This window comes from Eurosta solidaginis, chromosome 2 (genome assembly GCF_040869045.1).
Source record: "Eurosta solidaginis isolate ZX-2024a chromosome 2, ASM4086904v1, whole genome shotgun sequence".
In the NCBI taxonomy this organism is placed as follows: domain Eukaryota; kingdom Metazoa; phylum Arthropoda; class Insecta; order Diptera; family Tephritidae; genus Eurosta; species Eurosta solidaginis.
The window spans coordinates 206,168,568-206,191,763 of NC_090320.1; the positions used below are offsets into that span (position 1 = coordinate 206,168,568).

The 23,196-nt window shown below is 32.9% G+C and overlaps 1 protein-coding gene across 1 annotated transcript in view; it reads left to right on the forward strand.

Moving 5' to 3' along the window:
* The first annotated feature begins 560 nt into the window (after positions 1–560).
* glu (structural maintenance of chromosomes 4-like protein gluon) overlaps positions 561–23,196 on the forward strand; it is a 73,979-nt gene continuing 51,343 nt past the window's right edge. The window contains exons 1-2 of the mRNA XM_067766987.1: positions 561–1,138; positions 1,195–1,563. Of these exons, the coding sequence (XP_067623088.1) occupies positions 788–1,138; positions 1,195–1,563 (720 nt within the window). The 5' untranslated portion in view covers positions 561–787. The remainder of the gene's footprint in view (positions 1,139–1,194; positions 1,564–23,196) is intronic.

A 23,196-nucleotide genomic window follows, 5' to 3' on the forward strand; every position in this document is an offset into this window, starting at 1 on the left:
TTACGCATTATACTGAAATTGGAAACAAGCTGGAAACGGGTTTCAATATATCTGCCTAAAAATATTTGACCCGTCTATGAAAAGGTGGCTTATGACTCAAAAAAATGTTTACACTTTTTTTCTGGTTTCGATAGTTTCGAGACGTGGTGAAACCTAGAAAGTTCTAACTTGCTTAGAAGTGTACTAAAAATGAAGAGAAAGAAGAGCACAAATGAAAGACGATGCCACTTTCGTGGCTGGTGAAGCATCGTCAGATTTTTTTGATAGCATTTTTTTCGATGGCAATGGAGCCAAAATATCGGTCAGCAAATGGTTTGTGCTTTGCTTTTTGGGCATGACTGTTCATAATGCAAAATAAAATCTACTAAGAAACTGAGGAAATGCATTGTTTATCTTTAACAGCTGATTCTCCCAATTTCTTTTTTGGATCATAAGCCACCTTTTCATACGACGGGTCACATATATTTCTGAGATATATGGAGCAAAGTAGTTGGCAGCTAACGTTAGAGTTATAACGTTACGGGTTGTCAAACGTAAGATGCAGCCCTGTGTTCAGCTTGCTTTCAAAGTGGAAAACGTTATGACGCTTACGATATTCAGCCAAGCATTGCTATTTGTTTTTTTATATCAAGCGCCAATTAAAAAGTAAAAATTCATTTTGAACTAGAGAAAGTTCAAAAACATCAAATAATTTGTGCCCTTATAAAAACAAAAAAATTCATACATATAGTTAAATAAAACACGCTTTTTTGGCAAGTCTGCCTATCGTCCCGCCAAAAGCGATAAGATGTCATCTTCCAAGCGGAAGTCATTGCCGGGACAACAGAAGCAAACAACACCCGAAAAGCGGCGTCGCGGCGTTGGACAAACGCTGACTGATGGCGCAAGCATAGCTGTGGCATCGGCTGCACAAGCTCAAAGCAATGAACCTGATGCGGCAGAACATCACGCTTTAGATGATGCAAACATATCAGATGATGAGGAAGGTGGAACACGTATTGGTGATATATATATACCACCACCTATACCGCCGCATTGTTCAACGGAAAGTAAAGGACCACGTTTGATCATCAAAAAAATTGAAAATAAAAATTTTAAAAGTTATGCTGGTACAGTAGTACTGGGACCCTTTCATCATGTAAGTACAAAATTGATATAATAAATGTACTAATCTTTAACATTCTCTATATGTAGTGTTTTACAGCAATAATTGGGCCTAATGGCAGCGGTAAAAGCAATGTTATTGATTCCATGTTATTTGTTTTTGGCTATCGTGCCAATAAAATACGTTGTAAGAAAATATCGACTTTGCTACACAATTCTGCAAGATATCCCAATATGCCCATGTGTTCAGTTGCGGTTCATTTTCGGCAAATTCTGGATAAGGAGGATGGTACTTGCGAAGAAATACCTGATAGTGATATTATAGTTGAACGTACAGCATTCCGAGATAACTCGTCATATTATACGATAAACGGGCGACGAGTACAATTTAAAGAGGTAGCGAAGCTATTAAAAAAACATCATGTCGATTTGGACCATAATAGATTTTTAATATTGCAAGTAAGTGAGCAAACAAATAATATTAAACAAATTAGGCTTATGTAAACGTTGTTCTCATCAAGATTACTGAGCGTCAAGTCTTTGTATTACAAGACTTATATTCTTGTAAAACGGACGCATAGTCTCCAATCTACAGTACACATTTTATGTGCATTTGAAGAGATCTAGTGTTTAAATACCACCCTGTTGTTGTTGTAGCGATAAGGTTTCTCCCCGAAGGCTTTGGGGAGTGTTATCGATGTGATGGTCCTTTGCCGGATACAGATGCAGTACGCTCCTATTCTCCAAATTACACCCTACTCACATTATATGTGTAGATGATAGTTGTAGAGAACCAGTCTCCAATCTACACACTACTCACCTTCAATGATCTAATAGGTAGTGTTCTACATCCAAAAATTTAGGTTTCACTAACGATTAGAAAATGTGTTCTAATGTATTTCTCTAAGGTAGGAGGTTAGAGGGCATTCTCAAAAGGGAACTTTGTTCTCGATACCGAGAAAATGGTAACAATTATAATCGAGTCATAATGTCAAGTCCTAATTGGATACAATGTGAATTTTAAATTGAAGGAAAATTAAATTCGAGTTATTAAAATATATTCAAATTTCATTGCTTTATTATTATAATATTTTAAATGAGTTAGAGCTTATAAACTAAATATGAATATAGATTAGATTAGATTATTTATTTATTACGGCCTGAATCCTAATTCGTAAATTAGAAAATATTACAGTTTGTTATCTTATAGCAGAGGTTTTACAATATTCATATAATTTTGTTTTAAATACTGTTATTTGGTTGCAACTTTTTATATCCATAGGCAGATCATTGTAACTTTTCAGACCCTTGTAGAAAATGTTCTGTTGATCAATTTCAGTTCTAAAAAACGGCAATTTGAAATTATGTTTGCTCCTCGTATTTATGTTGTGAGTTTGCTCAACTAATGCTATATTTTTATTTAAATACTCAGGTACATTTCCATGTTTGATAATAAATATGAATTTCATGGAGTGGAAAAAAATCTTTTGTTTCACACTTAACCAGTCTAAAGTCTTCAACATGTCAGCCGTTCGTGTATCTCTAGGTTTCTGAAGAAAAATCTCATGCATCTATTTTGAAGCTTTTGGAGCTTGTCTACTTCTTTATCCGATATTATGAATAGAATGGACGGGCAGTACACGAAGTGCGGTTCTATAACTGATTTATATAAGATTATTTTGTACTTTTTTTGAATGAATTTAGTTGTTCTCTGCATCACTCCTATTTTATTAGCAACTTTTTTAATTGTATAATTTATATGATCTTCAAATTTGAGTTTATTATCAATTATTATTCCTAAGTATTTTATACTAATAACTCTTTGTATGATTTCATCATTTATTTTTAGCATCCTCATTGATATTCCTCCTTGTTATTATCATATATTTAGTTTTATTTATGTTTAGTTTCAGTCTATTACCACACAACCATTTATACAAGTTATTTAGTTCATGTTGCATTTTGGCAAGTGCAGTATTAATATTATTTTCACTTATCATAATTAATGCATCATCCGCAAAAAGTCTAATTTCACAACCTTTGATAGCATTGACTCTGTCATTTATGTATATAAAAAATAATATAGGTGCCAATACTGAGCCTTGAGGTAAGCCTATGGGTACCTCTAATTTATCCCACGTCACAGCATTTATAACTGTTTTCTGCTTTCTCTGCTTCAAATAGTTGCGGAACCATTTAAGTTCAATATCAGTTATGCCAATCCGCTGCATTTTTTTTATTAATATCTCTCTATCCACCGTTTCAAAAGCTCTTTTGAGGTCAAGGAAAACTGAAACCACTACTTTTTTGTTGTTTAGCTCTTCTTTCCAATCAGATATCACCAAGTTCAGCGCTGTCTCACAGGAATGTTTTTTTCCTAAATCCTGACTGTTGGTAGACTAGTATATTATTTACTTCAAGATGATTCACCTACTGATTTTTAAGAACGACTTCGTGAATTTTAGCATCACTTGGCAGGGTTGACATTTTCCACATTTCAGGTACCACACCATCTTCTAAACTGTTATTGATTATTTCAGCATAGAAATATCCGGTATACGATATACAATCTTTTAGTACACCTTCGGATAGCAGTGTTCTTCCACCTATTTTATATTTAAAGTCTGTTAGGTAGTAATTTCAGCAAACTTTAATTTTGAATGGACTTGTGTATCCTCTAGTGCTACTTGACAGGTTTCGATGTTATTATTAATTTCAATCACACTGTTTACAAAAAATCTATTCAGACCATTCGCCAGATCGCACATTGTTTCGTGTAGAACAAGCTAGCTGGACAAAATTATTTTATGAGATTTTCCGTTTCATATGCAGTCATTTATTACAACTACGTCATTTTTTTCAGCCATATGTTCTTTTTTTTTTATTTTTTTCCAAAATTTTACTTCATATGCATACATTTGCTTATTTCATATACAGTAACTCATGTGAATAAGTGACATAGATCCAAAACATGATTCAATCACAAGAGGTTTGCTCGACAGACAAATTTTTTGACAATTGCAGCCATTTTGCTCCCAAATCGAATTGAGATCCGTTAACTGTGTTGTTTCTTTGCGATTTTTTGAAAAATATTAGTAGTAGAAATAGGAAGCAATCAGTTTTCAAATACCCGATAAGTACTGAACTGCATAATTCCTTAGAACGTTTATTTTAATTTTATGAAGAATTTCTTAACTATGCCATGATCTATTAATGTAGCTGAACATAGGTTTTATGAAAAGTACGGACACCAAGGAATCGTGTACTTTCGTAAACCAATGAACATACGAAACCTAAACCACTTCATCGGTCAACGTCAAAAACTCGACTAGTAAATCGATTCACGTAAAAATGACATTAGTAAATAATGAAGATGCCATAACGAAATGTACTCATTGAGCATGTCAACTTATTCATTCCGTATGTTCGGAACATTCGTCTCCATTTAAGAATATGGGAAATCGGTTTATATTCTGAATATTATGTATATTCGGACCTCGTGAGGTAGTATCAAACGGTCGTGTTCCGAACATTCTAAATTAACGGTTTATCCGGAACACTTCCATGAATACTTAACGTAAAGGAGCTTTCCGAAATTTCAGAATAAAAAGGTGAATACTCCCTGTGTAGCAGGACCTCATAAAAGCTGAACTCTTCTGTCAAAGTCAAGACCGGAATATAAAGTTCTAAGACAATAAGCCATTTTATCTTATTTTTTTTTTTTTTTGTCAGACCATGTCGGCTGCCTTTTCAATATCGTCATATCTGAAAATATTTTTCAAAAACTCCACATTTCATGATTTGCCATAAAAACGCCCTATATTAGAATTATATTGAAGAACGCCTCATAATGTTTTTCATTAACTCCCTCTTATGTCAAAATGCATTGAACTTATGCTCATATAGGGAGTTTTTGAAACAAATTTTGATATAGTGTATTTTTGAATAAAATTCTAAACCAACATAGCTCTTTATTAAGTCTTGAAATATTTAGTAGAAAATGAATTATTTCCTCCAAAACCTGTTGGCATTTACAAATTTATTATCACTACTAATATACTACTAAAGGTATTTTTCTAATACAATTTTCGCTAAAGGGGATTGAATTATTACCCGTTTTTCTTACTTCGTAAAAGCAACCCGTCCAGATTTTTCAATTTGGGAGTGTCAAAGCTCTGCCGTCATTGAAGAACAAACCTCTAGTAATTGAATCATGGATCCAAAAAAAAATTAAAGAACTTAAGAATATTACTTTATTGTACATAAATTGAATGGAATACAAATCTCAATACTCTAAAAAATTCTAAAAAATCGGAAAAAAAAATTAAAATTTTTTATGAAAATTCGTCGAATTTTTTAAATATAATTTAGTTTTTGTTATAGATCGTGACAAATTTTCTTATGGGAAATTATATCAGTTTTATTTTTCTTTGAGCTTAAGGCCTATTTTTATAAATAAAACACTTGATTTTGTGTTAAATTATTTAATTTATTCGATATTTCGACCTTAGTCTAAGGTCATCATCAGGACTGCAAGAAACAATACAAAAACACTAATAAATTTATCAAATATTAACATTTTTGACATAAGTCATTTTCACATATAAACAACATATAAAAAATATAGATATATTTAACATAAATCATCAGCACAACTTACGTTTTAAGCAATGCTTTAAAGACTAAAATGCGAAAACAAAATAAATTAAGGAATAGCCGACGAATCAAACAAAGAGTGTGCATAAACAAATGAAGTCCCGTAATTGTAAACAAAAATTTTATAAAAACAATAATACATTAAGCGGCGAAAAACAGCATGCAGAAAAATTGATCACAGCAGTGTAGTGTTGTTGTTGGGAGAGCTCAAGAGTGGCTTTTGTGCTTTATTATTAGGTTGCGGTAGGCGTAGGCACAGTGTTCAGTGTCTGCCTTAAAATTCATACGTTTATTATTAGGGGTGTCAACTATGTGTAGCATTTCTAACGTGAAGCGTTTATTATAATTTTTCTCCTCTTCTAAAATGGTGACGTTCTCAAAATCCGGGTAGTGGCCTGTGTTTTTACAATGTGCTGTTAATGCCGTTTTATTATCAGAAAAATTATTCCTTAATTTTATATTTGATTTGTGAGCGGATATCCTTGTCTTGAGTTTAGATTTTGTAGTACCCACATATACTTTCTCGCATATGTGGGACCCGTCACCAATACAAGGAATCCGATACACTACGTCAGATTTTTCCTCTTTAGCTATGGGATCTTTCAGTTTGCTGAATACTTTTTTTAATGGGTTGCTGTAGGTAAAGGCTAGCTGCACCGTTTCCTTGTCATACAGTTTGGAATTTTTGATCCTCTCCGAGAGCCCAGGGACATAAGTAACCGATTTATAAATTTTTGCAGTTTGATTTTCCCTATTACTATCTTTATCACTGTAGTAATTTAAACCATGTATTATTTTTTTTAACAAAACTTTAAATTATATTTTTTTAAACACGCCTAAAAGTATGCGTCCATTTTATTTTTTTATTTTTCACAATAATGAAAATTTTTGAAAATTCAAAATCAATATTGAAACTTAAAATATTGATAATACATTTAAAAATTAAAAAGTTCAAAGTAACTAAAATACAAAGTAAAATAAAAATAATAAGAACCCTACATTACTCCCCCTTCAAGAAAATTTATCATTAAACAAATTGAATGTAACTCTCTTTTTATGTAAATTCTTGGTGTTGTTTGTGTCTGTTGTCTCAATTATTGCAGGCTTTAATCTGTCAATAGGAATAGTTTTAATATTATTATCTATTTCAAGTTTAAAACATGTTTGGTCTTTTTCCACAATTTTGTAAGGTCCTTCATATGGTTGTTGTAATGAATGTTTATTAATGACTCGAACGAATGCAAATTTACAAGTTTGAAGATCTTTTGGAACATAAATTCCAGTATCAGCATCTTTATGATGACTTAAATTTGATCTAACATTTCGAAAATGTTCACGTAAATTACTTAAAATTTCAGTTGATGAGAAATTTTTAGCTGATGGCACAACAAGTTCCCCTGGCAAACGTAAATTCTGACCGAAAACCATTTCCGCTGGTGTAGCCGAAATATCTTCTTTGTAAATAGATCGCAAACCAAGTAATATGACAGGTAACTCGTCATACCAATTATTTGTGTCCTCTCTAGCTATTATAGTAGTCTTTAATTGTCTATGAAACCTTTCAACCATACCATTTCCTTGAGGGTGATATGCGGATGTTGTAATTTGGTGACTACCAAGTAATTTAGTTAACTCTGAAAACAATTTCGATGTAAATTGGCTACCTTGATCAGTTGTTATCTTTAACGGAACTCCAAACCGAGAAATATATTCTCTAAAAAACTTATTTGCAATTGTAGATGCTGAAATATCTTTTAATGCATATGCCTCAGGCCAACGGGTAAATCTTTCAATAATCGTTAAAATATAGCGATGTCCTTTTGAAATAGGTAATGGTCCAACTATATCTAAATGAATGTGTTCAAATCTATTCTTGGGAATTTGAATTTTGACAATAGGGGATTTTGTATGACGATAAACTTTAGACTTTTGACAATTAAGACACTCTTTTGACCAAATATTAATATCCTTATTCATATTAGGCCAATAATATTTTTTAACTATGAGCAGTCGTGTAGCTCTTGTACCCGGATGTGCTATTCCATGTAAAATATCAAATATTGTCTCTCGCAAATTACTCGGTACAAATGGCCTAGGAGTTTCTCCTGAAATTTCACACCAAATATTAAAATTTAAAATGGGAATATTAATTAACTTTAAATTTAGATATTGAGAATCAGATACAAGTTGATTTAAATCATCATCTTTTTGTTGTTCAGTTTGTAAAATTTTAAAATTCAGTTCTGTATTATATATTGCAAAAACCTCAAAACCTCTAGATAGCGTATCTGCTACAACATTGGATTCTCCTTTAATGTATTGTATGTCATCAGTAAATTGTGCTATAAATTCCAAGTGTCTCGTTTGTCTAGGACTTCGTTCTGTTTTTGAATTTAAAGCAGTAGTCAAAGGTTTATGGTCCGTATAAACTGTAAATTGTCGTCCTTCCAAAAGATATCTAAAATGTTTTATATTTAAATAAATCGCCAATAATTCCCTATCAAAAGCACTATACTTAATTTCAGTTGGAGAAAGTTTTTTAGAAAAAAAATGCAATGGGCTCAATTTTATTATTGTAATTTTGTTCTATAACGCCCCCAATTGCTGTGTTAGATGCATCTACTGTTAAAGATAATTTAGCATCTTTGTTAAAATGATTTAACAATATCGTAGATGCAAATTTATCTTTAATGCATTCAAAAGCTTCATTCGAATTCTCATCCCATACCAAAGTTTTGTCACGTTTCTTATTTACTTTGTTAATTAGATCATAAATTTTGTTTGTAAATTCTGCTAGTTTTGGAATGTATCTATGATAATAATTTACCATACCAATAAATTTCTGTGCCTGCTTAACTGATTTTGGACGTTCGAAATTGCGAATAGCTGATACCTTTTCATCGGAAGGTCGAATACCTGTTCCAGAAATGTTATGTCCTAAAAAATCTATATTCGTTACATCAAAAGTACATTTACTTGGTTTAATGTTTAAACCGTACTCTGTGAGGCGTTGAAAAAGGATACGTAAATCTTTTAAATGTTGTTCTTCGTCTGTACTTGCAATAAGTAAGTCGTCGATGTAAGCATATACAAAATCTAAGTCACCTACTACCTCATTTATGAATCGTTGAAAGGTTTGTGCAGAATTTCTAAGTCCGAAAGGCATTCTCATGAATTCAAACATACCGAAAGGAGTTGTAATAGCAGTTTTATAAATATCTTCTTCGGCCATAGGAATTTGGTGATATGCCCTAACTAAATCCAATTTTGAAAATATATTTTTATTATGAAGGTTCATATTAAAATCTTGAATGTGAGGTAAGGGATAACGATCGGGAACAGTTACAATATTCAATCTTCTAAAATCACCACATGGACGCCAATCATTCAACTCTTTTTTAGGTACAAGGTGAAGTGGTGATGCTACTGAAGAATTTGAAGGCCGACAAATGCCTGTTTTAACTAAGAAATCAAACTCCGTTTTCGCGACTTTGTATTTAACCGGATCTAAGCGCCTGGGCTTGGAAAATGGAAGACTACCTTCTGTTACAAGTCGATGTACTGTTGTATGTTTAACAGGTTTAGTATAATCTGGCTCTGAAATAAGTGACGGAAACTCTTTTAATAATTTTGTAAATTTATTGTCAACCACAAATAATTTAGGTAATGGAATATCACAAAAGTAGGATACTGTATTAACTGAGAGATTGGTTAATGGATCTACTAAACGTTTATGTTTAATATCTATAAGAAGACCATATTTACAAAGAAAATCAGCGCCAATTATTGGCTTGGCTATATCCGCAATCAAAAATGTAAAGGGAAATTCACGTCTTAAACCCAAATTTACGTTTAAAAGCCTTTTCCCGTAAGTGGCAATTGTTGAGCCATTAGCTGCAGTGAGAATTATGTCGGAACGTTTCGTATGAGGAAATTTAGATGCGGGTAATACCGAAATTTCTGCTCCACTATCAATTAAAAAATTTTGTTTGTTTTCTCTATCAAAAATAAATAAGCGACGCGTCGAAAATTCTAAATTTCCGCTGTTCGTCGCTGCAAGAACGGAAGAATTTAGTTTGTTGAATCTTTGTTTTTTGTTATAAGAACAAGGTTGTTCACAACTTCTAGCATTATTTCCAAATTTGTAGTGAAATCTACACAACCAATTTGGATTATTACGCGAGTTAGAACGACGTCTAAAAGAATTTCTAAAATTGTTCCTAGAATTGGAACGTGACCTAGATTGATTCCGATACATTTCTGTTTTAATTTCACCTAACTCCAAAGAAAGTTTCTGAAAATTTTCACTCACCAAAGAGGTAGTTTTAACCAAGTTTTCAACAACAGAATTTTGTGCTTTTGTATCCGAAAAATTATTAACCGAAAATACTTCATTTTTGTTTATCACTTCCCAAATATTATCTGCTAATTTTGTTAATTCGGTAATATTATTAGAACTCGAACTAACTAAAATCATACTCAAATTTTTAGGAAGTTTACGCATCCAAATTTTCTTTAAAATATTTTCGCTGAAATTTGATCCGGCTAATATAATTAATGAGCGATAAAATTCTGATGGCTTACAATCACCCATCTCAGAATCGTTTAAAATTTTATCAAGTTTCGAATTTTCGCTAAGTGAGTGTCTTTCTATCAACACTTTTTTAAGTTCAGTAAATTTGTTATTAATGGGGGGATTTTGGATAAAATCCAAAATAGTTATTATCACTTCCTGCGGAAGTGCTGTAATGATGTGTTCGTATTTAGTGTCTTCTTGTGTAATGTTTTTAGTACTAAATTGTGTTTCGACATGAATAAACCATACTTCAGGACAATTAGTCCAAAATTGTGGAAGTTTTACTGAAACTGACAAAATTTCATTTTGAGTAAAATTTGCATATGGATTTGTAATTTGTTGTTGAGAAGTGTCATGTGGTAAATCTATCAAAGTGTCGTTTAAATTGTTAGTAAATGTAGATGTTTGCGTTGTATGTTGTGGTGAACGAATCATATTGAATTAAATGAAAAAAGAGTTAACTAACAAAAAAGTAAAATAAACTAGTAATTCTATAAAGAGAGAGTTTACAATAATAATAATAATATATCTATATATTAGTATACATACATAAACACATATAATATAAATATAACTGTTCACCAAAATACTTGCTGTGAATGTGCAGTTTGTTGCTGTTAATGCAATGGCTTTTGATGTTTTAGCTGCTCAATCAGGGAACTCAAAAATAACAGTTGTGTTTATGCAATGGCTTTGAAATTTATTGATGAAATTATGCAATGGCATTAGAAAGGATTGAGCCTCTGACAGATTGATTGATGCTGGTTTCACTGTTTTGAAGCATTTGCATTTGACAAATGTGGACCTCCTTTTTAATAACTTTCGTTAATTGTATGTGATTTAATTAAGTTAAATATTTTAATAGAACGTTTCATTCGCACAAACGCATAAATGACCTTTGTTCAAAGAACTCATAGGTTCCAAATCAAAAATGCATAGCAGGTGTTAGAAGCAAATGTCGATTATGATACGACTTAAATTGCGTACATATATACTTTTCACTGAGTTATATTGTTATTTAGTTTTTTTTAAATACAAATTTTATAATTTGTGGCGTTGTGCACTATATTGCGATTTTATTGAATTGAACAGCCGTCTGAATTATCTTGGTCAAATATGACCTCAAAATAAAAACGTTTTTGATAATTCCACTACACCAAGTTAAATTTTTAAAATAGGCAGAGATCGCCAATGTAGTAATTTAAACCATGTATTATTTTTTTTAACAAAACTTTAAATTATATTTTTTTAAACACGCCTAAAAGTATGCGTCCATTTTATTTTTTTATTTTTCACAATAATGAAAATTTTTGAAAATTCAAAATCAATATTGAAACTTAAAATATTGATAATACATTTAAAAATTAAAAAGTTCAAAGTAACTAAAATACAAAGTAAAATAAAAATAATAAGAACCCTACAATCACGCCTCGAGTAAAATTCGTATATAAGTTTGTAGATTAATTTCGTGGGGAAATCATTATTTTCTAGGGTATCCTTAATGATATTGATGTTTTTGTTGTGGTACAATGTGTCGCTGATGGAGAGAACACGCCTCACAAAATGTTTGGCAGTGTTAATTTTTATATTTCTAGCATGCTGCGAGTAGAAGTTAATCAATCTTCCAGATGTTGTGGGTTTTTTGTACCAGCCTATTGTTAATCGGTTATCTCTCTTAATTATTAGGGTATCCAAAAAAGGTATTTTTCCGTCCTTTTCTATTTCGATCGTAAACTTAATGGATTTATGATACCCGTTGAGTAGATTTAACAATTTGTCTGTGTCCTCTGTTTTTACTATGGCGAATAAATCGTCCACATATTTAGTTAACAATCTAGGTTTGTTGGCCGATTCCATTTCAAAACGTGTTAAAAGGTCCTCCATCACAATATCGGCTATGACTGGTGATGCTGGAGAACCCATGGGCATTCCTCATCGTTGCTCATATATTTTATCTCTGTATTTAAAGTAACGATTCTCTTTAATACAAAACTTAACTACAGTTAAGAACAGTTCCTTTGTCATGGACGTGTTCTCCTTTATCTTGTCCCATTTTGATCCTATGATTTCAAGCGCCAAATCTACTGGTATACTAGGGAATAAAGACACAACGTCGAACGACACTAAACTCTCGTCATCATACACATACGTATTGTGTATTTTATTTTTAAATTCAATTGCGTCTTTGATGTTATATTTAGATGATAGGGTTAGTTTATTAAGAATTTCTACAACATATTTACATAAATTGTAGGACGGGGAATTAACGGACGAACAGATAGACCGGAGTGGAGTTCCTGTTTTGTGAATCTTCGGCAGACCATAAATACGGGGTGGATTAGACGTTTTACAATTGAGACGATACTTTTCTTTCAAGTCAATGACCTTGTTATTATATAATTTATCAACTATTTCGTTGTTTTTTGCTTGAAGTTGATTTGTAGGGTCTCGTTTTAGCACTTTGTACGTGGAAATGTCGTTTAATATTGTTTGCATCTTTTTGTTATATTCCGTTTTGTCCATTAATACAGTGACGTTCCCCTTGTCTGCATTGAGAACCAAAAGTTGTTCGTGGTTTTTTAAGAACTGGTTTGTGGAGCGCAATGTTTCTAGCGTAAAAAAAAAAACCCACAACATTTGGAAGATTGATTAACTTCTACTCGCAGCATGCTAGAAATATAAAAATTAACACTGCAAAAAATTTTGTGAGGCGTGTTCTCTCCATCAGCGACACATTGTACCACAACAAAAACATCAATATCATTAAGGATACCCTAGAAAATAATGATTTCCCCACGAAATTAATCTACAAACTTATATACGAATTTTACTCGAGGCGTGATAAAGATAGTAATAGGGAAAATCAAACTGCAAAAATTTATAAATCGGTTACTTATGTCCCTGGGCTCTCGGAGAGGATCAAAAATTCCAAACTGTATGACAAGGAAACGGTGCAGCTAGCCTTTACCTACAGCAACCCATTAAAAAAAGTATTCAGCAAACTGAAAGATCCCATAGCTAAAGAGGAAAAATCTGACGTAGTGTATCGGATTCCTTGTATTGGTGACGGGTCCCACATATGCGAGAAAGTATATGTGGGTACTACAAAATCTAAACTCAAGACAAGGATATCCGCTCACAAATCAAATATAAAATTAAGGAATAATTTTTCTGATAATAAAACGGCATTAACAGCACATTGTAAAGACACAGGCCACTACCCGGATTTTGAGAACGTCACCATTTTAGAAGAGGAGAAAAATTATAATAAACGCTTCACGTTAGAAATGCTACACATAGTTGACACCCCTAATAATAAACGTATGAATTTTAAGGCAGACACTGAACACTGTGCCTACGCCTACCGCAACCTAATAATAAAGCACAAAAGCCACTCTTGAGCTCTCCCAACAACAACACTACACTGCTGTGATCAATTTTTCTGCATGCTGTTTTTTCGCCGCTTAATGTATTATTGTTTTTATTAAATTTTTGTTTACAATTACGGGACTTCATTTGTTTATGCACACTCTTTGTTTGATTCGTCGGCTATTCCTTAATTTATTTTGTTTTCGCATTTTAGTCTTTAAAGCATTGCTTAAAACGTAAGTTGTGCTGATGATTTATGTTAAATATATCTATATTTTTTATATGTTGTTTATATGTGAAAATGACTTATGTCAAAAATGTTAATATTTGATAAATTTATTAGTGTTTTTGTATTGTTTCTTGCAGTCCTGATGATGACCTTAGACTAAGGTCGAAATATCGAATAAATTAAATAATTTAACACAAAATCAAGTGTTTTATTTATAAAAATAGGCCTTAAGCTCAAAGAAAAATAAAACTGATATATATTTTTACCGGCCAATAAGTAACTCAATTATGGGAAATTAGTTAAAATAAATTTGCGAAAGCGAAAATTGTAAGAATTATCCAAAAAGGGGTGTCTACTTATTTATGTGAGTGACTGTACATATGTACATACATATTTTGTATTTATTTGTGTATTTATCCTGGCACTACAATTTTTACAGAATTATTTTATAGTACCAGTCAGGAATGTAAAAGTGAATTACAATAATAATAACAACAATGTAAATAATTAAATTAATTATGTGAAAATTACTTATTACAAAAACTTAAAAGTAAAGTATCATACAAAGTAGAAAAGACAATAGATTTAAATTGAATAAAACCTGATCCAACAAAAAGTTATAGGGTAGGTTATCTTTTATAATTATGTTATTATTCGCGATCATCACTTTCATTGGATGAGTCACTTGTGGAATAGTCATGAACATCAACTACACTACTGTGAAAGCTTGAAACAACTGGGGTATTTATTGACTCCTCAACATTATCGAGGGACAGTAAATTTAAGACTTCTGAAGTCAGAATTTTAAATTTTTTCTTAGGTATCTCCCTAAAACTGTTAACTAAAGGATCCGATGTTATAAGCAACATATTCATAAGATCTCTATTCGTGGCTTCACGCGACTGCTTTTGTGTGTTATCAGCCCTGAATCGTCTCAAATCTTTGTTACGGGCTTCCTGTGCTTCCTCGGAAAGTTGACCAATAGGTAAAATTGCTGATTTTATAATATTTATAATAAGAATTTATGAACTGTAACAGGCATATTAAACCATGGATAGAGATCTATGTATAGTTTTTTAGTCACGACCGCAAATTTTTCAAATTTTTGGATATTTATATTGTACCCAGATGCTAATGCGCGAAGGAGAGTGTCGAATCTTTTGATGAGCGTTACATCCAATCCCGTAATCTCAGCACTAGCCTCAGAATTTTCGAAAAACCTACGAGCAGTGTTGCCGTCATTGGTATTGTCGAAACCTGGTTTTGGTTTATCTTCATCAATCCATTGTATGTACCTGTTTTTATGCCTTGGTGACTGGTGCGGTAGGTTGTGGCAGGTTGAAGTCAATGATCTTCGCCTTTTTGCTTTTGGTGTATTCTTGTTGACCTTGCGCGTTTATTTTTGTATGGCTACGTGTTGGTTCCCTGTACCAGGGAATTAGTTTTGCCGTTTGTCGATCAGCTTTAAAGGTTCAAATATCTCGTCGGAGCTGGTACGTACATACATCCTATTTTATATGTAGAGATAACTAAATCTACAAAAAAAAAAATTAAAAATAGATGTGCAAAGAATTCGCAATGATTTTTTCTTTCGACTATTAGAGAATACTTGCGACTATAACATATGTAAAATTTAGCCCGGATGTCCGCGGATGTATGTAACTTTTTTGTCCCTAAAGTTAAAAATATAGAGAAAAAATACCTTTTCTTCTTAATAACGGAATGTTAACTATATTTAAAATACTCTAATTGCGAAATAATTACCATTAAACAAATTTACTTACCTTAGAGCTTAGAATCCATCAAAAAAATTATATAAAAGTGTTCACTTAAAAGAAATATGAAGCTTAATATTCAACAAGAATTTTGCAAATTAATCAATGCATTTTACGGTCACTCCTGCCTTCTTACTTCAATTACTCAATATATACGAGCAAAAATATCAAAAAAAAGCAAAAATCCCGTTATTTTGTTTGTTTTCTTTCATTTCTCATTACACTTTTCTTGGAATAAGAACTTAGTTTTTGTCCAGCTAGCTTGTTCTACGCGAAACACTGTGGATCGGTTTCGTTTTCAACCAGTATGCCATCCAGTATCACCTTTTTTATCCCTTCGTTATCTTTAGTTTGGTTAACCGTTTCTTTGAGATATTTCCTCATTTCTTTGGCATTATATTCATTCAAAATGATTTTATTCTCCATATACTTTATTTTTTTTAATTTGATAAATTTTTTGTATGACCTATTTATATTTTTATATTCATCCCACTCTCCAGTTTGTAACGCACGCGTGTACATATTGTATTTATATTTATTCATTTGTGCCAATTCTCTGTCATACCATTTATTCATTAACTTGATATGCACTTCTTTCTCGTAGGTTAAACTTTCCATAGCCTGAATAATTATATTATTAATTAATTCGACTTTTACATCAATTGATAAATTTATAGTAAAGTTGAAGTTAAATTATCTAAGGATGCTTATTAAAATTTCACTATTATATTTGTCCCATGCTATGATTTTCTTGGTCAGTCTCATCTTGTATACTTTGGACGTTTTAATATTAAATTTTATAGTTTCATGATCAGATATTTTGTATTCCTGCAAACTATTACAGAAAATTTCATCCAAGTTTGAAAATAAATCAATTTTCGATTCACTTGTATCTGTGATTCGCGTATTAAATTCTATTTTTTGGCTCATCCCCATCACAGCAAATATCTTTAATATTAATTTAGTACTATATGTTGAAATGCAGTTCATGTTAATATTAAAATCACCGACTACTATATTATGGTTACTTTTTTCATAATATAATATAAAGGCTTCCATGTGGCGGCCGCAGTGATGGTAGCGTGCTCCGCTTATTACACCGAAGATCCTGGGTTCACGCTCCGGGCACAGAAACATCAAAATTTTAGCAACAAGTTTTTTTCAATTAGAAGAAAAATTTTCTAAGCGAGGTCGCCCATCGGCAGTATTTGGCAAGCACTCCGAGTGTATTTCTGCCATGAAAAGTTTCTTAGTGAAAACTCATCTGCCTCAAAATCAAATATGCGAAATCCAAAGACTACACTGTATAAATGTGATCTCATAGATTTAATCTAAGTCCAAAGACGGTACTCCGAACTCCTCATGGATCTAGGGGTTGGGAGGGCGGTATGGCCTAGAAGGTTGTTGTTGTTGTAGCAGTGCTTCGCCCCACCAAATTGTCTTCAATATCCTCTAACGGGAGTCCAAGGAAACTTCCTGTTTCAACAGGGGTGGACCATAATGAAAGGGGTGTTAGAGGCGTTGGCTCCAAATTACAATTAAAGAGATGGTTGGTGTCATGTGGGGACACATTGCAAGCGGGGCATACATTTTGTATATCGGGGTTGATTCTGGATATGTAGGAGTTTAGCCTGTTACAGTATCCAGAACGAAGTTGAGCTAGAGTGACTGGCGTTTCCCTGGGGAGTATGCGTTCCTCTTCCGCAAGTTTTGGGTACTGTTCTTTGAGTACTGGATTCACAGGCCATTCCTGGCATAAAGGCCCGACGCCTGTTTGTGGAGTTCACTCTTGCATTCCTAACAGGAATCAGTGAGACTTAAAACTGGCGTGGCGCCAAATAAAAAGCCTAACTCGGTTTATATACTTAACGGATCTGAAAAGCACATGGCAACGGGCCACATAATGCACTTTGTTATACATATGTATACCAACTGTATACCAAAATAAAAGAAAATTTATTTTTGCTGGAGAAGCAGCTCGCTTTATATACTCAGTATATATGTACATCAATTTGCAATTCTTATTGCAATCATCAAATCAATGCAATCTTCATTGCACTCATTAGAATGACTATAATACATTGAAAAGAAAGTTAATTGTTTACTGTAAATAACCAAATAAAGTAGAAAAACTTAAAAATTCGTGCTTGGCGTGGAGCCATTTAAAAATAACCAAATCGAAGCATTTGTGACCCTAAGTGTTGTAACGCCATATAATTGGAAAAACTTAGTAAAATACTTAATTGGGAAGGAAAAAAAACGGTGAAGAGAAATTAACATTTGAAATTTATACACAATCAAAGACTTTTACCTAATAAAATAACGGAGCTACTATACGGCCACAAAGAAGACAATACAACGGATTTGGCGCTGGGCAAGGCGCCATTTTAATTTGGCAAGAGGAGACATTCGGCTTTTTCTAGAACAAGAGAGTGGATATACATATGTAAATTCAATTTTACTTCTAAAAACGAAACACATAAAAAAATTAAGCGAAAATAAGGGATACAAGATTTGTGACTACATATAAATTGAAAAGAAAGGGAAAAGAATAAGATATTAAAACCAATTTTGACTACATATTATTCAAAAGGAAAGGAAAAAAAAGAAACGACTTTGTCATTGGCGTAGTGCCTTTAAAAAACAAAAACAAATTTTACGACAATAAATTTGAAAATGAATTATTAAAATACTGACACGAAGAATACAATACAAAAGATTTTGTGCTTGGCGTGGTGCCATATAAAAACTAAACTCACTAAAAGTACAATTTACAATTGAAATTACAAATTATGAAGGGGCCTGCTACACATGATTCTGGCCTCTAAGGTATTACCATTGGGTGCTACTGGTCCCAAATATACACTCAACCGGCATTGGAAGTTCAATCCGGAAATTTATAAATTCACACTAAGAGAAATACCTGGCGTGTGGAGATACACTCTCTGGCCAACAATCTTAAACCAAAAAAAAAAAATTATTATAATTTAAAAGCACAATATTTCTCTTACATTAGAAAATGTCTTTGTGCTTGTTGTTGTTGTTGTGTGAACGATAAAGACACTCCCCGAATAAGTCATCTCCGCAAGCATTATGAGGAAATACGGCACCTGAAAACAACGCCGTATGAAGACAAAAAAAAAAAATACACAAACAGGCCCTCAATGATATCCGCAAAAAGGTGTCCTGGTGTCCTCTATGCCAGGAATTGCCCGGCGAAGCCAGTTCTTAAAGGTAAATACCTCGAACTGGCAGAAGAGGAAAGCACTCTCCCTAGGGAGACGCGCGTCACTCTTACTGAACCTCGATCTGGATACTGTAACAGGTAAAACCCTTATAGTTTATGTCCTGCTTGCAATGTGTCCCCACATGACACCAACCTTCTTTTTACTGGCTGTAAGAGCAAATTTGTGCAGTAACGCAATCAGTCTTGATTTATTCGATGGGTTGTTAGATCAAATCTGTGTTAGAGTTAAATTTACTAGCAAAAAATCATTAATACTTTTAGTTTCTTATATTCCTCCTGGTAGTGATATAGAAATGTATGTAAAACATTTAGAAAATGTGATTGCAATCTCAAATTCTCTAAAGTCTGGTGATGAAATTATTTTCTTAGGCGACTTTAATCTACCCAATATCTCTTGGGAAAATCATAATAAAACTTTAATACCGCATAATCTCAGCTCCAGCGTCGAAATCTATGTCGTAAGCACGTTGCTCTCTCATGGTTTCCTGCAACGTAACGGAGTTCAGAATGACAATAATAAAATCCTAGATCTAATATTTGTTACTAATAATTTAAAAGTATCATGCCATGAATGTCTATCTCCTATTTTGAATAATAGTTTTCATCATAAGGCAATTTTTCTTAGTATTATGTTTTATAGTTTCGATACCGTAAAAGATGAACCACTAGCTCGGCGTGATTACATGAGTGCCGATTATGAGTCTATAAATAATTTTTTGCACTCTTCCGATTGGGAGTTTCTGAAAAATTCCGGCTGTCCCAATACTTATTACGAGATATTGTGTTCCATTTTTTCTGAAGCCATCTCTAATTTTGTTCCCCTAAAAAGATGCGCAGCTAAAAACAAGTCACCTTGGTTCAATCTAAGACTCTCTAACTTGAGAAATAAAAAGAATAAGGCTTTTAAGAAGTTCAAGAATAATAATTCTGAAGTCAATCGTCTTAACTTCATTCATTTAAGAAAGGAGTATGATCATCTTCATAACTTCTTATTTAGGCACTATATGTAAACCGTTGAAACGAATTTAAAGTCAAATCCGAGAGGATTTTGAAAATTCATAGATTCCAGGAGGAAAACAAATGGATTCCCAACGAACTTTGAATATGATGGCGCTATCTCTGACAATACTGTCGAGTCCTGCGACTTGTTTGCAAAGTTTTTTCAGAAAGTTTATGAGAATCATAGCATTCCTATATCGCCTACATTTCATTCCATACCTTTACCTTCTATAACCTCCTTTTCAATCGCCGAAGAGGATGTACTATCCGCTATTTCATCGCTAAAGTCCAGTTCCAAACATGACTCCGAGGGATTTGCGCCTGTATTTTTCAAGCGTTGCTGCTATACTTTAGCTAATCCCATATCCCAGCTTTTCCAGCATTTTATCAATAAGGGTACTTTTCTCGAACAGTGGAAGTTATGTCACATTGTTCCGGTCTTTAAGTCTGGTGATCGTAATGATGTTTGTAATTATAGGCCTATCGTTATACAGGGGACACTGGCCAAATTGTTCGACTACATAATCCAATCAAAGTTATTTGACCATGTTCGGGATTTTATCTCTAAAGATCAACACGGCTTCTTTCCTGGAAGATCAACCTGTTCGAACTTGACCCTATTAACGAATAGTATAGTGGGTGCGTTCGGAAAGCAGGCACAACTTGATGTGATTTACACAGACTTCTCCAAAGCCTTCGATAAGGTATGTCATACCATACTTTTGCAGAAGTTACGAAGTTACGGAGTTAGTGGCATTCTCATTAATTTCTTGGCTAGTTTTCTGTCAAACAGGAAACTATTTATTAAGTTAGGGAATACAACCTCAAGACTATTTATCGACGCGTGGTCAGGTATACCTCAGGGTACTCACTGCGGACCACTGCTATTTCTTTTATTTTTTAACGACCTACCGAATTCCTTTAAATTCGCTAAGTGCCTAATGTTCGCGGATGACGTCAAACTTTTTTGTACAGTTCGTGATGCAAGTGATAGCCATAAGTTACAAGTCGATCTCAATTCACTGAATCAGTGGTGCACTTTGAATTTTCTCAAACTGAACATCAATAAATGCTGTGTTGTCACCTTCTCTAGGAAGTCTAACAACATAATATTTAGTTACAATAAAGACAATTGTGCTCTAGCTAGAAGTACCAAAATGAAAGATTTGGGTGTTATTTTCGACTCAAAGCTAACATTTTCTCAACACATTGACTTAATAATATCAAAAGCTTTTTCTATGATAGGGTTCATAAGAAGAAATTCAGTGGATTTCAGAGATCCTTGCACTTTAAAAGCTCTTTACATATCTCTTGTTGGAAGCAGACTAGAGTATTGTTCTCTAATATGGTACCCATACTATGAAACCCACTCAAACAAAATCGAAAGAGTTCAAAAGGTTTTCACGAAATTTGCCCTAAGAAAGTTACCGTGGCAAGGTAATCTTCCTTCTTATATTGGTAGACGGAAACTAATGGGCTTGCAGTCCCTATATGATAGGAGAATATACTTCTCAATACTTTTTATTTATAATGTCATTAATAATAACATACACTGTGACGACTTATCTAATTTAGTCAATTTATATGACCCGCTTTATATAATCGGTTATTGGTAGACACATTCCACTCTACTAATTACGCCATGAACGAGCCGATTGCTAGGAGCAAAGGATTATGCAATACCTATGCAAGCGTTATTGAGTTTGATGATAGTATAAGTATATTTAAATTAAAATTATACACTATTTTTAATTGATTAACTGCGTACTATATCTAGTCTGTAAGAATTAAATTCTGTAGACTGAACTTAAATAAATAAATAAATAAATAAATTCCAATATGGAACCAACGCATCTAACAACAACATGCTGATGTAATGTACCGATTGGTATATCGAAAGGCATATAGCTGATGTCTAGATCGATTAACATGTCGACTGACATGATCCTGATATAGACTGAGTAGCATGCCAATGGGTATGGTATCCTCCATAGACTAACTCATTATCTGTGATTAAGTTTGCCAAGGCGAAATCTACAAAGAGATTAGCAACCTCATTAACAGAGTTGGAGTTAGTATATTAACTAGTAGGATGCGATATATATACCCAGTTAGTCTATGGAGGATACCATACCCATTGGCATGCTACTCAGTATATATCAGGATCATGTCAGTTGACATGTTAATCGATCTAGACATCAGCTATATGCTACCCGATATACCAATCGGTACACTACATCAGCATGTTGTTGTTAGATGCGTTGGTTCCACATTGGAATTTATTTATTTATTTATTTATTTAAGTTCAGTCTACAGAATTTAATTCTTACAGACTAGATATAGTACGCAGTTAATCAATTAAAATAGTGTATAATTTTAATTTAAATATACTTATACTATTATTAAACTCAATAACGCTTGCATAGGTATTGCATAATAATAATGATTTATCTGTGATTAAGTTTGCCAAGGCGAAATCTACAAAGAGATTAGCAACCTCATTAACAGAGTTCGAGTTAGTATATTAACTAGTAGGATGCGATACATATACCCAGTTAGTCTTTGGAGGATACCATACCCATTGGCATGCTACTCAGTCTATATCAGGATCATGTCAGTTGACATGTTAATCGATCGAGACATCAGCTATATGCCTTTCGATATACCAATCGGTACACTACATCAGCATGTTGTTGTTAGATGCGTTGGTTCCACATTGGAATTTATTTATTTATTTAAGTTCAGTCTACAGAATTTAATTCTTACAGACTAGGTATAGTACGCAGTTAATCAATTAAAATAGTGTATAATTTTAATTTAAATATACTTATACTATTATTAAACTCAATAGCGCTTGCATAGGTATTGCATAATCTAATGCTCCTAGCAATCGGCTCGTTCATGGCGTAATTAGTAGAGTGGAATGTGTCTACCAATAAGCGATTATATAAAGCGGGTCATATAAATTGACCAAATTAGATAAGTCGTCACAGTGTATGTTATTATTAATGACATTATAAATAAAAAGTATTGAGAAGTATATTCTCCTATCATATAGGGACTGCAAGCCCATTAGTTTCCGTCTACCAATATAAGAAGGAAGATTACCTTGCCACGGTAACTTTCTTAGAGCAAATTTCGTGAAAACTGTTTGAACTCTTTCGATTTTGTTTGAGTGGGTTTCATAGTATGGGCACCATATTAGAGAACAATACTCTAGTCTGCTTCGAACAAGAGATAT